Source organism: Pelodiscus sinensis, chromosome 3, assembly GCF_052426305.1.
Source record: "Pelodiscus sinensis isolate ZL-2025 chromosome 3, ASM5242630v1, whole genome shotgun sequence".
Taxonomy (NCBI): domain Eukaryota; kingdom Metazoa; phylum Chordata; order Testudines; family Trionychidae; genus Pelodiscus; species Pelodiscus sinensis.
The window spans coordinates 108,179,900-108,197,025 of NC_143054.1; the positions used below are offsets into that span (position 1 = coordinate 108,179,900).

At 41.1% G+C, this 17,126-nt stretch overlaps 1 protein-coding gene across 3 annotated transcripts in view; it reads left to right on the forward strand.

Annotated features, from left to right (window-relative positions):
• Positions 1 to 17,126, forward strand: part of UST (uronyl 2-sulfotransferase) — a 240,374-nt gene that overhangs the window by 108,577 nt on the left and 114,671 nt on the right. For 2 of the 3 annotated variants that reach the window (XR_331477.5, XM_006114947.5), the window contains exon 3: positions 9,514 to 9,669. The exons of the other annotated variant lie outside the window; for it this stretch is intronic. Coding sequence is in view for 1 of the 2 variants with exons in the window: in XM_006114947.5 (XP_006115009.1) it covers positions 9,514 to 9,669 (156 nt within the window). In the remaining variant the exon portion in view is untranslated. The remainder of the gene's footprint in view (positions 1 to 9,513; positions 9,670 to 17,126) is intronic. 3 annotated transcript variants of the gene reach the window in all.

Below are 17,126 nucleotides of genomic sequence, written 5' to 3' on the forward strand. Positions count from 1 at the left end.
GGATCTGTATAGTTCAAGACAGGGGAGAAGGGGACATTACTTAAGCAATATTCTCAGTTTTAATTTTGGCCTTTGAAGTTTCATATATTTCAGTTATATTCACTACTAAATTACATGTGTAATTTAAGCTTTTCTTGGGTTTTAATGTTTTCAAATTGCTTAAAATTAATTTAAGGGGATTTGTGGTCAGTTTTTTAAAGTCCACCTTTAGAACATAGAACCATAGAGCTGCAAGAGACCTTGGAAGGTCATCAAGTCCAGCCCCCTGCTCTAGGCAGGACCAATCCCAACTAAATCAACCCAGCCAGGGCTTTGTCAAGCTGAGACTTAAACACCTTTAGGGATGGAGACTCCACTGCTTCCCTAGGTAACCCATTCCAGTGCTTCACTACCCTCCTAGTGAAATAGTTTTTCCTAATATCCAACCTGGACCTCTCCCACCACAACTTGAGACCATTGCTCCTTGTTCTGCCATCTGTCACTACTGAGAACAGCCTCTCTCTATCCTCTTTGGAACCTCCCTTCAGGAAGTTGAAGGCTGCTATCAAAACCCCCCTCACTCTTCTCTTCTGCAGAATATACAGACCCAACTCCCTCAGCCTCTTCTCATAAGTCATATGCTCCAGCCCCCTAATCATTTTGGTTGCCCTTCACTGGACCCTCTCCAATGCGTCCACATCCTTTTTGTAGTGGGGGGGCCCAGAACTGGACACAATACTCCAGAAGTGGCCTTTCCAAAGACGAATAAAGGGGAATAATCACATCTCTGGATCTGCTGGCAATGCTCCTCTTAATGCAACCTAATATGCCATTAGCCTTCTTGGCTACAAGGGCACACTGTTGACTCATATCAAATCTTTGAAAGAGATTAAATTGATTACATGGATTTATCTGGTGTAATCTTATTTATTTACCAATGCTAAACAAACAGGAGGCAGCTCCTTGTTCATAATTTTCCCTTTTGCTTGTCCAGCCATTTTTGTGCCCCAAAGAATTCTGTCTCTGCTCCCTTCAAAGGCCACATTCACCAATGGTGCTCTCGCTATCTGTTGGCATTCTTTTGACTTTTTTTGGTTACACTCCCGCACGTACAACTGAAACAAATCAATCCTTCAAGCCCCTGCACTTGTATTCGATCCCCCGGGAAACTGCTCAGTCCATGTACTTTAGCTTCTGCTTGGTCTTGCATGTAGCTTACTATCTTGGACAGTGGCTTCTGTTATATCCTGCCATCGTACATCTAAATACATAAAGTGTTCCTTCTATTTAGCCTGAATGAAGGCTGATTAGCAGACCCATCAGCTTTAAAAGGTCTCTGATTCCCTGTAGATTGTGGCGGGGGGGGGGGGAAGCCTGATGGAAGCCTTTAGCACTTTCAGCATAACAGAGGCATGTGAAATGGGGCATGGGGAGGAGGGTGTAGAGATTTTGGGCTAGGGATGTTAACATGAGGTTATCCGGTAGTTGACTTGAGCATTGACTTACTTGCTTCGCCCCCCTCCCTCTTGCTTCCACTGTGAGAGGCAATATGGAGGTGATGGGGGTGGAACAGGAGACGGTGCCGGGGTGGAGATGGGGAGCAGGCTTAAAAGCAGGTTCCCTCCAGCATCGTGTCCGTGCGGGGGGAGAGGACAGGAGAGGCTGCTGTGAAGCAGGCTCCTGTCTGCACTGAGATGGTGCTAGGGGGAACTGACTTTTAAGTTAACAAACAGAGGCAGCAAGGGTGGGGGAAGCGACTACTCTAGTAGTGACTCAACTACCTGATAAGCCTATGCATATTAGGTAGCCAACTAGTTGACTAGTCGCTTACATTCCTAGCCTGGCATATGAGACCTTTAGCCATGGCCTGCTCATATCTCATATCACATCTCCTGTAATCATAGAATCAAAGAATACTAGAACTGGAAGGTACCTTGAGAGACCATCAAGTTCAGTCCCCTGCCCTCACAATAGGTCCAAGCACCCTAGACCATCCCTTATAGATGTATATCTAATCTGCTCTTAAATATTTCCAGTGAAGGAAATATTTCCACGACTCCCCCCTAGGCAATTTATTCCAGTGTTTAACCACCCTGACAGGAAGTTTTTCCTAATGCCCAACCTAAACCTCCCTTGCTGCAATTTAAGCCCATTGCTTCTTGTCCTATCCTCAGAGGTAATGTAATATAGGGGACACTGCCAGATCTGGGCTTATGAAGCTGGAGAAGAGGTTGTCCATCTCTTGGGTGGTCTTCCAATATCCAGACCTCCTTGCCTAGCATAACTGCATCAGTCCTTCTGCAAAGGAGCCCCCTGTGGCTGTGAAAGAGCCGTAGCAACAAGTTGCCCAGATGGCTTTGTACCAGGGTCGTAACAAGGGTGGGTCAAGTGAGGCACTTGCCTCGTGCGTATCATAAATTGGGGTGCAAAGACGCAGTAAGTAAAAATAATAAGCTGCAAAAGTAAAAAGTGCAACCTAAGGAGAGGGGGTGCATAATTAATATTTTGCCCCAGGCACAAAAATACCTTGTTACAGTACTGCTTTGTAACCCAGGTTGCCCATGCTGCCCCTTCTGTTGCCCATGCTGCCATGGCTACCCTCAGTTTTAAAAGTGCTGGCTCAGTCAGTGTTAGCATTTGGCTCCTTGAGGTTGATGGTATACCCTCTGCTCCAATCTAGACATACCCTAAAAGTACTTGATCAGGATATGCCAAAAACTATGTTGTACTTTGAATGGAATGAAAATGAGCAAATCCAGAACATCACTCACTTGAGTCTTTAAATCAGCGAATGTTTTATGGGCCTGTGGTACACTAACAACATTTTTACTTCCCTGTCATCGATTCTGCTTTATAACATTCAACATAATACAATTTGTTTGGCATTATCCAGTCTAACATAATTGACATTTGTTTTGGAAAGGCTTAGCAGCAGCTATTACTAGCAGACATTACATCTATCACCTCTGGAGTTCTACGGCTGCAAATGCTGGAATTATATGCTTAAACAAAGTAATACATCTGTAGGAAAGGTTGATAATGAACTCATAGGATTCTACGTTCCAACTAAGAATGTGTTACAATATTGTATAGACCTTCTGTGTGGTTAGCTTCTGTAAGAGTCGTGAAAGGCCCATGTTTTTATGCTAAACAAAGTTTATAATGCCTCTGGCATAACAGACCTTTCCAGATAATAAGTAATCACTTCCTAGCTGCCAGAGATATTTCAGATGGTGCTAGGATTTCAAGGTTCAGAAACAAAAAGGAAGGGCTTCACAAATATTAAACAACACTACATTTTACTGCCAAAAATAAGTGTAATTTTGGGAGGGTAGCATTTAGAGAGTGTATTGCTATACTGTACTCATCATTCTTGATACTTGATAGTTAATTACCATAAATAGCAAGTTTAAAAGTACATATATTGGGATTTGGGTTTCTCCATTTCCTTTTTATTCAAATTTGCGAATTGGCTAAGAAAGAAAAACGGAATTTCCTCTGAATATAATCTGGAGTTGCTTGCAATTAGAAGAATTGTTCTGCTTGTCTGACTGGAATCGAGTAGGTGCTTTGATACTATGTTAAGTGCCATATAAATGCCTATAAATAATTAATCGGAGCCAGATCTTTGTCCCCAGACCACCCCCCCTTCCATCCCCACTGCTTTTCATGGCAATCCACAGCTGGCAAGACACTGATACACCAAAGGCTAAACTAGCTATAGAATTGGGAAAATAGACGCCTTCCTCCGTTTTCTGCCTCGTTCTTATGCTGGACACATTTTGGCTAGAGTTAAGGATCTAGCCTTGTATCCTGAAACATTTTACTGTAGCCTTTTTATTTTTATTTTTGTATTAAAAGTAATGTTTTTCCTTGGGCAAGTGCCTAAGATACATTTTCTAAAGGAGACCTAGAGCTCATCTTATTGACCATGAATTGCTAGTCTAATAAATTAGATGTATACTCGAAAAGGAGTCTAGTACCATTCTGCCCACCTGATTTTACTCTGACATAGCTCGGCCTTCCAAGCAGTTACTACTCTAGTATAGACATGTAAGCTTGCAGCAGGTTACATTGGAACACTAGTTTCTCGACACTGATTTTTTTTACAGAAGCCATTAAAGAAGCATGTATAAGTATTTGTATAAGACAAGTTTAGAAGCTCACCTGATGTCCTCTCCCCCCCCCCCCCCCCCCCCCCCCCCCCCCCCCCCCCACGTCAGATAAAACTGATTTCCCTAGCAGTGTGAATTGGCACTGTGGAGAAGAACAGTGCAGTCTGCCTTCTCACTTATTGCTCTAATCATCAGATCACATAATGACACTATTCTTATATAACTACATACTTTTTGCTTACATCAAAGTATAGCTGAGTTGGTTTTACTGTTGCTGTTATTGATTATTTGTATTACTGTAGAATGGTAGCCCCTGAACTTTTGAGAGTTGTGCCTTCCTTTTCTCTGTCTGACCCCTGTCTCCTGGATCTTGGGCCAGGAGCTTGGCCACAGCTCAGGAAGTATGTGTATAATGGGGTCATACCTGGGCTTGCATCTGGATCTCGGGACAAAGACGCATCCAGAAGCTCAGGCTGGGAGTGGAGCTGGGATGGGAGCCACCTGTAGGCCATGATGGAGTCTGGCAGCCAGGCCCCTGGCTGCATGCAGTGCTGTGCTGATGCTGCGGATGAGACCAGGTGTGGAACTAGGACCATGCCTGAGGGTCATGGCTGGAGCAGAGATAGAGGTGAGCTAGGGCTAGGTGGTCCTCCCTCCTTGAGGGCTGCCCTAACTCGCCATGCACCATCTCCTACCTTCCCCCCGGCCGAAACATTTTTCCATGCCCCACAGTTTGGGGACCTCTGTTGTAGAGCTTATAAGGCCTTGTTACAGACCAGGACTCCACTGTGCAAGGAGCTGTGTAAACACAAAATATAAAGGCAGTCCCTGTCCTAAAGAGCTTATAATCTTTCTATAATACATTGATAAAAAGCACTCAGTTTTTGCACTTCCCAGGTGTCATAGGTACAGTTTAAGTGCAATTTGTTATTCTAGGATCTGTCTCTGATACAGAATAGCTCTTCTTTTGACTAGCTCTATAAAGTGGACTTGACAAAGACAAAATCATCATTGGTGACTCCGTTAAACTCTTTGAGGCTTGTGTTTTATCCTACTGCTTTTTTTTTCTTTTCCTTAATAAATATTTGGTTGTTGACTAGTTAGAAATGTATGTGGTTATACTATCAGAATTCTCTGTCCATAAGAGAGAACAGTTCTACGAGGCCTCTGTAATGTTTTTTCTCATGAGTGTATCTTGACAGCTGATGGAGACAAGAGAAATACCAGAGTTCAGGCAGTCATAGGACATCTGTAATGGTTCATAGAATTCAGGGTTGGTTAGAGTGTTCTTTAAGGCTTTATTTTCAGAGACACACCTGGAATTAACTTGGAGATGAGATGCAGGTTAGCGGTAATGCATTAGATCCCTAATGTGCCCTAGTCCGCACTAGGACCTCATTCTGAAATACACTTCCCTCCCCCAGTTTGAATTTATAAGGGTTGCATCCACACTGCCAAGCCCATTATTTCAAAATAATGGGCCTCAGAATTCAAACTCTGTACTCCTGCTTTTCACGGGGAGTAATGCTAATTCCAAAATAGTAATTTCAAAGTAAAGTTAATATGGATGCTCTGGTGCTATTAATTCAAACTTACTGGTCACTGGGAGGCCTCCTGCAGCCCCCCAGAGTGCTTCCTGAGGTTCTTAGTGCAAGGTAGTGCGTCCACATTAATGGAACCTGCCTCAGACTAATTTCGCCGCGTCCCCGTAGTGTGGACACGCTAGTTCAAATTTGTTAAATTGGGAGTTAAGTCAAATTTGGTAATTTTGAAATCGTTTTCTAGTGTAGCTATGGTCTGAAAGAGGCACAATAGGAATAGTAGAGGCACCCGACCAGCCTTTTCTGATTTTTTTGCCTTCACTGCCAAAGAGCAGCTGAGTAGAGTTGGAAACGGGAAGGCTTATTAAAAGAGAATAGGCAAAATGAGCATACACTCTGTGAAACAGTGTAAAGAAAAATAAATTAACTTGTTTTCAACAGGTTAGAGAAACTAGAACGGTTGAATATGTGCTAAAATAGTTTATCCTGCTCCTCCTCGCAATGAAAACGGTTTCTTTGTATTATAAAAATGTAGGTTTCCACCCTGATTAGTATGTGAGGGGAGACAGAAGAAAGAAAGCTGTGCTGTATTTTTCTCTCTCAATAAAGTACAGGTTGTTCCTCCCTTAACTGGGACTCTGTAGTCCGGCAATATCCATAGTACAGCAGGAGCATGGATGTTCCTGGACCACAGATTCCAGCTATAAGGAGGTCGGGCCGCAGGGTAGGAGCATGGGCCAGAGGCGGTGCGACTCAGCCAGGAGCCCTATGTTGAGGGAGGGGGACACAGCAGGGATTTCTGTCCCTTGTTGCCAGGCGATAGTGGAGGCCCAGCAGCGGACACAGAGTCCCAGCAGCTATGGAGTTTTGGTCCCAGCAGCCACTACAGCTGCAGAGCCGCAGCAGTCATGGAGCCCTGGCAGCCCTAGAAACCCTAGAGTTTCAGCCTGAGGAGCCATGGCCAGGGCTCTGCTGGAGTCCTAGCCTAAGGCAGCACTGACCACGATGGGCGGGACCTTGCCTCGTTCGGCAAATCCCCTTGTTTGGGACCAGTCAGCTCCCAAGGGTGCCGGACAAGGGAGGTCCAACCTGTATAATTAAAATCAAACAAATGATTAAGACTCTAGCGGTATTTAAACGAAAAAAACATTTTAAATTATGGCAGGATGTATGCTACTTAAAAGATTTATAGTCCACAACTAGCTTTAGGCCAGTGTTATCATCCTTCATTTGTTGTTGACAAAAGCCCCTGATGTTGACTAGCTAAATGATACCTCATTTCCTTGAACAGCTGCACTAATATAGATATAAATACTGGGAAAATAACTTACTTCAGGTATTTATGTAATATACAAAATGATTTTGTTCTAGGAGCTGAAGTGTGTCCTAATAGTGAACTCTCTTGTTTGCCTTACTATTAATTGCAAAATTCATCAACCATTTCCTTCCCTTAATACCTCTTTCCTAATGAGTAACTAAGGATGGAATCCCCTCTGCCCACACAAAAGCTAAGTATTCATGGTCTGTGCTGATGGAATCACAGAATGGTTGGGGAGGTGAATTCCACCCCCATCCCCTACCAACTCAGGGGAGCTGTGCTGCCTTCCTGTAGCTACTGCTTCAGCTATTCAAAATGTCAGTACCATTTAACCTTCTCTAGCCAAAATTATGGTTCTCACCATGATTTCTCACTTTGTTCATTTTAATGGCAGCGTTCCTGATTTTGCTGTATCTTCTCTTTTTGCTCCCTGACAAACCTTTTAAAAAAATCAACTTTTTATTACCACATTTCCTTCACCCTTGCCATTTTTTTATTTCAAAATTACTGCCTTACCTCTGTGACTTAAATTTGAATTACTCTTCCTTGATTACGTGGATCTCATTATTTCCTTGGTTGATTTGAATTGATACTTAAATACATTTTATGTTATATAGCTCAGAGGGCAAACATGGCCAGATTTGTAACAATTAATTTACTTACTACTAAGCTCTCTCAGTGAGGTTTTCACAAAGAATTCAGGGTTTGGTACATAGTTCACTTTTTTCTGAATCATATTTGCTGTTCAAAGACATTTAGATAATGATTATCAGTAGTTTTGAGACTATACAACAGGTTGCTTAATATGAATGTCTTACGATACTTTAAAATATACTTGATATTAGACATCAATGCAGTAATATTGTACATCAAAAATATTTCCTGTGGCTATGGGCGCAACTCAGATTAGCATAAGGACTTCAGTGTCAGTATGGACACAAATGAGGGATAAATCATTCATTCATTTTTGCCATTTATGATTTCCAAATTGTTGTCTTTCCTTGTGTGACTTATATTGGAAATATTCTTCCTTACCTATCTGGACTTTGATTCCCTTGGCTGTTTTGAACCCATATTTAAATCCTTCATTGTTATATAAAATATGGCCAAAAATAAGTCAAAACATTAATCAAATGGATAAAAATGAAAAATATGATTTCCTAAAGCCACCAATTAGCAAACTATACTTATTACTAAATGATCTTGTCATCAAAGGCTTCATTTTTAAACTTGTGGTAAAATACGTCCGGAGGTTCTGTCTAAGAAATTACTGAGGAATAAAAATGGTCAAAAATGGAGTGTGAAGTGTACTCAAATTGTACAACAGCTGAAGGAGTCTGTTGGTTGCTTTTTTTTTTTTTTTTTTAAGTGAGTGAGTGGTTGATGAGGCCAGTTTGACCCATTTAATTAGCTGACATTCATTTGAGTAATCTACTCCTATCTACTACTTTAGAGAGAGGTCAGTCTGTTAGGAGTGTTGTGCAGTGGGTCAAGTAATCAATTTATGAATTGGAACCAACTGAACTCTATTTTTAACTTTAGCTGTCAAGATATGATTCATGCATAATGTCTCTTTGGAAGATTTATTCTCTTAATTTAAAAAAAAATGGCTAATGAGTTCCAGTGCTGGTGAAAGTTTCCAGATTAGTACGCTGTCATCTGAAGGCCTCTATTTATCAAACAGTTACAGCACAATCTTACTTCACAGTACCCTTTCAAAATATGTCAGTGCTGATGCAAAGGGGCCAGCTCCAGCAGTGTACTTTCCATGATCATTCTGTGCTGTCTTTACTGAGAGGGTCAGTAGGATGCTTATTGTGTTTTGTGATTTGGGCAGCCGACAACCCCTTCGCACTCCCAGAAGGGCTGGGGCTGAGGGCAGCTGAGTGCTTCCCAGAGCATGGTACTGCCCAGTGTGCAAAGTCCAGAATTCTGGTGCAGCACTCCAGAGGTGATTTTAAAAGTCCAGGGCTCCAGCTGCCACTACTTTTGAATTTCCAGGCCATGGGGAAATTGCCCCTTTTGTTCCCTCCCTCCATTGGCAGGCCTAGATATGGACACAAGCAACAAGCTTAAGCCCGTGATCTCATTTAAATAGAAGCCACGAAGCAGTGATATGTCTGTATCATGACTGGCATATGCTATAATCTTAAACTAGAACCTCATGGGATGAGTCACCGTATTCCATCACCGTTTTCTTCTGAATTATTGAGTCTCCCGCTAATATTCTACAAAATCCAAATATGTGTTTGTAGCTTGCTAGTGCAGTGGAACATTCCTGACCTACACACAGACATGTGTAGCATTCAGGAAATCTTTCGCTCTTTTTTCAAGTTCATCTCAACTGATGAAGTGGATTTTGCCCACAAAAATGCACGATACTCGCTGTGTGTAGTTAGTCTCTAACAAACACGGGGTTACTTGTTTTTAAAGCTACAGACTAACATGGCTAGCCCTCAGAGACTTTTTCTCTTGAGTCAAGGCAAATGTATGTAGCTCTGAGGTACTAGAAATGGAAAGACCAGTATGTTCACTGCATCTCTTTTCAATCTTTATATAGGTACTTCCTTTCCCTAGCCAAGTGGTGTACAACAGAGTTGGAAAGTGTGGGAGTCGAACTGTGGTTTTGCTTTTGAGAATCTTGTCAGAGAGACATGGGTTCAACCTGGTTACATCAGACATTCATAACAAAACCAGACTGACCAAAAATGAACAGGTAAGTGGTTCATGCTCATTTAGATGCTCTGTGCTTATTCCATTTTAAAGTTATGAAAGATAGGGATATATTGTTTAATATACTTCTCTTAATATACGACAGATCAAGTAGTATGGCTAAATCACAATCACCATATGGAAATGTGTCTATAAATATTAATTACAGCAGTCTTTGTCACCGAGTATTAAAAAATACTAAAACCTATGATGTCAGGCCATTCTCTCAGGATCATGAGTATTTGCAGCCTTCAACTGAGGAGAAAATTGAGAGATTGTAAAAAGCAATTTCTGGATTAGAATCCCACCCCCACATCACTGTCTTCCCAGATCTGTTACCCGTTATACGTGGCTCTCCTTGTTTGTGTGGTGAAGGGTGATTAGCAGGTAGCTGACCACTTCCATGGTTACAGTTGGTGCAGTGTCCTTCCATAATGGAAACAATAATCTATCTGATTTACTGCTGTTTTCTGAGATTAAGTGAGCCCATGACACTGCCATTGTGGAGACTAGGCCTTTTTTTTTCCGGGCAGAATAGCACATTGCCAAAGGTGTTTTCCCAGTGTGGTGAGCATTTTTCTTTGCTGACTCTGTCAGATCCTCAGGAGCACATAAATTCCATTGATTTCAGTGAGAGTTAGGCGTCTATATCTTTCTGAGGTTTGGGCCTCTTAAACTAAAACTACACACAGCTGCTCCCAGGGACAGTTCCCTTGTAAGAACAGTGTTCACAAGTTGTACTGAATTCGTAGTTCCTTATGTCATGAAAATGGCAAGGAGTGGAATGCTGTTATAGACAAGCTGGCAATTCAGAGGGGGTTTTCCATTCCATTCAGTTCCTTAAATGAATAAAAATAAATAATTCTAATTCATAACGTGTTTTCTTTGTGCATGAAAAACAAAATTGTGCTACTGTTCATAAACCAACAATTTGGGTTGGTTTATGACATTTCTCTCACAATTACCATTATAAAACTCAGATACAGGATGCTGGACTAGATAAATGAACCGTCGGTACAATTATTCTTATGTACTTATGCTGAATGTGTGTTTCATTTCTGATTGATTGAGAAATTTATCCCAAAATCATCATAATAGAGTCCCTCCTGTCTTTCATGCCAGTTACCTGCTTCATTTTGATACTGTCGTACATCTCCCTATTAAGAAAATGGAGGGCCATTTTCCTTTCTTGATTCGAGTTGACACACAGGACTTTCCCATGTTGAACTCCAACCAAGATGTTTCAGGTTAAGAGAAAATTATGAATTTATATCATGTACAGCAAATAAGTCACAATGAATAAACACACACATTTTCTTCTCCGCTCCCAAAGTCATCAAATTATTGGATTGTGAATTGGATTGTGAGGGAATACAGATGGTGGTAGATATGTTGCTGTGGAGCTCAGGCTTAACTGTTGTGGATGTGTCCGGATGTGAATTGTGTATCTTTTTATTCCATTTTATGGCCACATGCCTTTTGTATTTTATTGAATAGTGGCTCTCTGCCATCCTGGAAATGTGTGTTGGTCATTGTGTTTTCATATGTTTTCTGTATTGTGAGGGATTGGAATGTTTCCCTATCTTTAATCTGGTGTAGTAGACAGTGACAATCTTAAATCTGCTAAGTGGCGTGGCAAGAGGAAGGGGGTGATCTTGTGATAAAGGTATTGAGCTGGAACAAATGAGATTTGGGCTCAAATTCTGGCTCTGGTAAAGGCTCCTTGTGTTGCTTTAAATTCATCTGTGAAATGAAGATCTTATTGCTTATCTCCTCTCATCCTTCCTCTAAAGTGCATGTTTAGGGCCTGATCCTGCAAAGATTTATCTAAGTGCTTAACTTCATTCACTATAGTCAAGTAAAGTTAAGCACTTCTGGATACTTTATGGGACTGCATATACTTAAGACATGCTCTGATAGTATCTTCTTCACTGCTTTCTTTAACCCATCTCATCCTATGAAGTTTGCCCATTCTATCCTCTGCTTGTGGCTAATTAGAGATAGAGCACTGCTGTAGCCAGATAAACACGTACATGGTTCTGAGCAGGCTCTGTTGTGGAAATAAATGGTTAGATTTGTATCTGGCTCTGATGCAAGGATCTCTTGATGTCAACTGACAAAGAGATCATGGGTACGGGAATCTCATGGGTTCACCAAAGGAATGTCATATAAACTCCTTACTGAAAGTTTGTGCCACAACTGTCATAACCGTTATGAGGTGTATACACAGAAAATGTGATGTATGCTGAAAATTGTTTGCTAGGTCTATAAATTAAAATAAGGCAGGTCACCAAAAGATGGTTCACATACTCCTGGCAAGCAGGCATGGAAAGACACTTATCTTACTCTGACAGTTCACGTGGAAACTGAGTATTGTATGCTTACAATGAGCACAACTTATCAATACAAGCAAAATACTAATCCATAGAATGCAGGCGCTGGAGGAACAAACAACAGGAGATACCCTATTTGGGGCTAAGATAGAATTTCAAAAGTTCACTATCTGAGATGCAGATGAACCTCTCCATATTCTGTGAAAGCAAGCTGCTAGTGGGCTTAATCTTATGAGACAAGGTCTCAGCCAAACTGAACACACTTAGAAAAGACCAGGGAAGACCTGTTTTGTAGGAGATGGGGGAATCCATCATTAGTTAAGTTTAGTCTCTAGAAAACATGTCATGGTTTTATTTTATTGGTAATCGTTTGTTTCCAATATTCTCACTATCCATTGAATTTCCATTCTTTGATGATGAACTTGTTTTACTGTTCATTATATGTGTTAAATGGTGTGGTGATGCAGAGTTGAATCTTGCAAGCTGGCATATACCATTCCTGTGAGAGTAACAAACATGAAAGGATCTGTAGCTGTTCAGTGGAACAGGGGCTGGGTACTCCAAAAGGAGGCTAAGAGAACTCTCATCTGCAAATTTGACACCATCAGTTTAGGATTAAACAAAGACTGTGAATGGCTAGCCAAGTACAAAAGAAGTTTCTCCTCTCTTGGTGTTCACACCTCCACATCAGCTGCTAGAAGTGGGCCTCACCCTCCTTGACTGAATTAACCTTTTTATCTCTAGCCTTATTCTGGCCTTCATATTTAAACCTGCCTCTGGAAATTTCCACTACATGCATCTGACGAAGTGGGTCTTTGCCCACGAAAGCTTATGCTTCAATAAATCTGTTAGTCTATATGGTGCCACAGGACTCCTTGTCATTTTTGCAGGGCTGTTGTGTCTATCGTTGACCGGTACAGAGAACACAAGGCTTGCAGATGCCTGGAAGTTAATGCTTATGTTGCCTGTGGCCAGTGGAGTCTAGGATCTGAACCATATCAGGCATAGACAAGACTTTCTCATCCTACAGGCAAATATTGGTGAGGGGACTGCGTGTCCCAAGAAGTGTCATACTCAGGGCTTGACAAATAATACAATCTACTCACCTATGGCGAGTAGATTGTAACCCGAAAGTGTTGGGTTCGGGCGATCTGCGCATGCACAGATCGCCGGACAGCATGGCTGGCAAGCAGGGCTTGCCATGGTTCGGTGAGCCCTGGTCATACTGACCAATCTAACTTAAACTAGTATTACAAGATCTACATATGATATTAATGAATAATCATTGGTATCCTAGTCAGTTCTTGTAATACTAATACTTGTAATATTAATGCTAATTATTAGTATTAAGGATGTAAACAGTTGACCGGTAGGGGTGGAGTATCTCTCCATGCACTCAAGGCCTGTGGGGCCCACTGCAGGCCAGGGTTGCGCTGGCTGGCTGGCTGGCTGGAGGAGCACCTGTCCATGGGGGGACCCAGTGAGGTCCCTCCTCCTGCCCCCAATGCAGGTTATACATTGGGAGGCTTTACTGTGGGCTCTGCAGTATAAAATTTATATATAAGCTTTACACTGCAGAGCCTACAGCGAATGTAATTGTGTAACTGTTAGGATTTTTAGTAGTTACGTGGTTACATTTTAAACTATTTTTATGTCCCTAATTAATATTATATTAATAACTTTACATCAGTAGGTATCACTATGCTTAAGTCATCACCCTTCTTAACCTTTTTAGACTCTGATTCACAATTCTACTTATATATTGATTGCCTGTTGCAGGTACTTAATGAGAGCAAGAATCTACCTTGTGTGATTTTTCTGTATTAAATTACATAATTCTCTCTTTTTTTTTTTTTTTTTTTTTTTTTTTTTTTTTGGATAGTCAGCTTTATCTGTACTTTAACTGTGAAATACAAAAAAGGTAAAATAATTTCTTATAAAAGATAGCCTGCCATGGAAAAATATTCTGAGCAGTGTGGATACTTAGAACATTTTTGAAGGAATTCTCAGTATCTTAGAGCTGAAAATGAAGACTGATTCACATTCCTTTGATGATGAAGCAGATGTGAATTTTCTACCAAAATGAAATATTAACTACAGTGCAGATTAAAGTGATAAACAGTGCCTGAAGATGCCTATATCTATTTGACCTCACATGCTTTTTGTAAAGATTGAAATTAAGACCGTATGAAGCTAAAATGTTATGAAAGAGAGAGGAAGAGAGTATGTCTTTCTTGGTTTTCATTAGTATTAGAAGAGATTGTAAACTGACACCACTGTGCAGTTGGAAAGTCATGCCAGACTCAGTGTTTTTACATTTTGAACTTGAATGAACTTGGACAGCAAACAAATTCTTCAGACCGGGTTATCTACTGATTTTGTTTCTGATGAAATAAAACATGTTGTTTATAAATTAAAATCAAAAGGCAACTGGTCTGTGCAAGGGAGCTAATAATGCTGATAGAGGAAAATCAAAATGTGCTATTTTCAAGTCTGAATTATTTTAGCTTTTAATCAATGATATGGCTGGATGCCATCCACCATGCTTATAGATACACCCCATAAAGGGGCCCCATCCAGTTCTCTCGTGAGCATTTCACTATGCCACCTCGTGGACTTCAGCTGCAAATGCAGCAGCAATGGGAATTCAAGCACTATTGATGCTGATCCATCCTGACTTGATGTGTTTTCTCACAGCATGACTGAAGATCTCCCTTGGATGAAGATAGTAATTTGAGGCCATGTCTCCACTTGCCACATTGGAGATCGATCTTCTAGTGTTTGATTTAGTGGGTCTAGTAAGGACCTGCTAAATCGAATGCTGAGAGCACCCCTGTTTGGTGCCGGTACTCCTACTCCTTGCAAGGAGCATGGGAAGCCAACAGGAGTGTTTACTCCCTTTGACCTCCCACTGTGGAGATGGTGCCAAGTTTGGCTTAAGCTACGTCGACTCCAGCTATGTTGCTTATGTAGCTCGAGTTGTGTTCTTTAAGCTGATCTTCCAGGTCTAGTAGAGACTTGGCCTGAAACTTCCCGGAAAGAAGGAGGAAGTGTCTGCTAAGTTTTATTCTTCATTCTGATGTTCTTGCTGTAGTGGGTTTAAGATAAATATTCCTTTAAAAATAGTTTGTGACTTTCGGGTCTCCTTTTGTATATGCATCTGGATCTGGGCTTCAGTAGTTGATAGGTCTGTTTAAAATTCAGTGCAGAAAAATGTTACAGCAACATTAAAGTTGGGAACCAATCAAGAAATCATGTTGGTGAACACTGTTTTAATTTAGGTCCTGATTTGCTCATAGTATTGGGAGCAAGTCTGGACCTAAGCTAAAATCCTGTTCTCTGGGTTTAACTCACTGTTCTCTCATAGATTTCTAGAATCAGATTTCTCTGACTATGCAGATAGGTGTTTAATAAGAGAGGCAACTCTAACTATGGCAGAGAATTTGTGCTAACACAGTTGTTTTTGTAGGGTTGATAGGCCATTTCTGAGGGTTTTTTTGTTTTGTGTTTTTGTTTGCTAATTCCCCAGATACCTGTCAGTATATTCTGCCTCATATTTTTTTCCTTAAATACAATTCATTACATTACACCAGTAAGTGCTCACTTTTGGCCAGCAACCAAGCTTCAGCATTGGGGTGTTGCCAAGGGCTGCATTAGTTGGAAACATCCTGTCACTTTACCCTCTCCCTTCTCTTCTTTGTGTGGCAGGACTAAGTTAAGACTGAGAGTAGAGTGACCTGGATGGAACCTGTTTCGATATACACCATTTAGTGTAATCTAGTGCATTTCAAAGGAAAAATATTTGTTCTTCAGAACTGTCTTCATGAGCCAGGCTAAAAGTAAACCCTGGCAGGAGATGTCAGAGAGTATCTAGAGAGAGGACATAAATGCCTCTAGAAACAGTAAATGCCTCCCTCAGATGCCTTATCAGAGTGAACACACCTTTCCTTAATTCTTCCCCCTCTCTCCAGTCTTTCATTTTATCTTTATCACCCCTAAAATTCTGCATGTCCTGCTGTTCCTCTCCTCCTTTCTGTGTCTCCCATCCCCCCATTCCTCTCATTTCTTGGTTTCTCACTCCTTTCTATCTCCCTTCTACCTATTGCTGGCCTGGAAAGGTTCTCAGTAATGGCTTACACTTGTATCTACTCTATCTCTTTCCATTTTCTTCACAAAGTCTATTCCTCTATCCCGCTCCTCAGTGTCTCCTCCCTCTTCCTTATTCAGCATCACCTTCTTCTTGATCTACTCTAGTCTTGCTAAGGCATGCTTATAGATCTTACTCAGAGTGAGGATCAGAGTGAGGCTCATGGAGAATGTGGGCATAGGTGTCCTGGCCAATGAGAGTTCCAAAATGTCACACAGTTATACTTCTTTCAAACTCCTTTCTAGTTTTCCTTGCACTGTCCTTCTCCTTTATTGAAATCTGCATTGTTTGTTCATATATATTATACATACACTATAGACCTCTCTCTCTCTCTATGTGTGTGTGTGTGTGTGTGTGTGTGTGTGTGTGTGTGTGTGTGTGTGTGTATATGTATATGTATTTGTATTTGTATATATGTAAAAACAAAATTGTATGCCTGTTTTCAAGTGAGGGTGCATATTATTGCAGCTCAAGAATTTGAGATTGACTTTAATTAGCCCTTGCTACCAGGCACATTATAGTCAGGTCAGGTGCTGTGTAAAATCTGCATGCAACTCTCCAGATTTACCTTACTGCCAGCCTATTACACTCTTTGCTAATCTGTGCATTCAAGAATGACCTAGACAATCTCTCTGCTTTATTTTGCCTAGATTCTTTTTCTTTGCCACAGCATTTTTACTAGTCTCTGAACACTGTGCTGTGGGAGCCACATTGAAATATGTTTATATTTGGATCAGTGAATCCAGTGGCTACTAACAATGATTACACTGGACATTTACAGTCTCTTGCTTGTGGTTTATTCGGGGGGGGGGGGTGGTAAATGAATAAAATATTTAGTCAGGTGAGTTTCTGTATTTTCACATGGTTTATCAGGATTGCCTCAAAGATTAATTACTTATTATTACAGCTCACTGATGCCCTTTAAGAATTCATTGGTAGGAGATTAGGATATAAAAGAGTACTTACTCCTCTCCTCCCTTT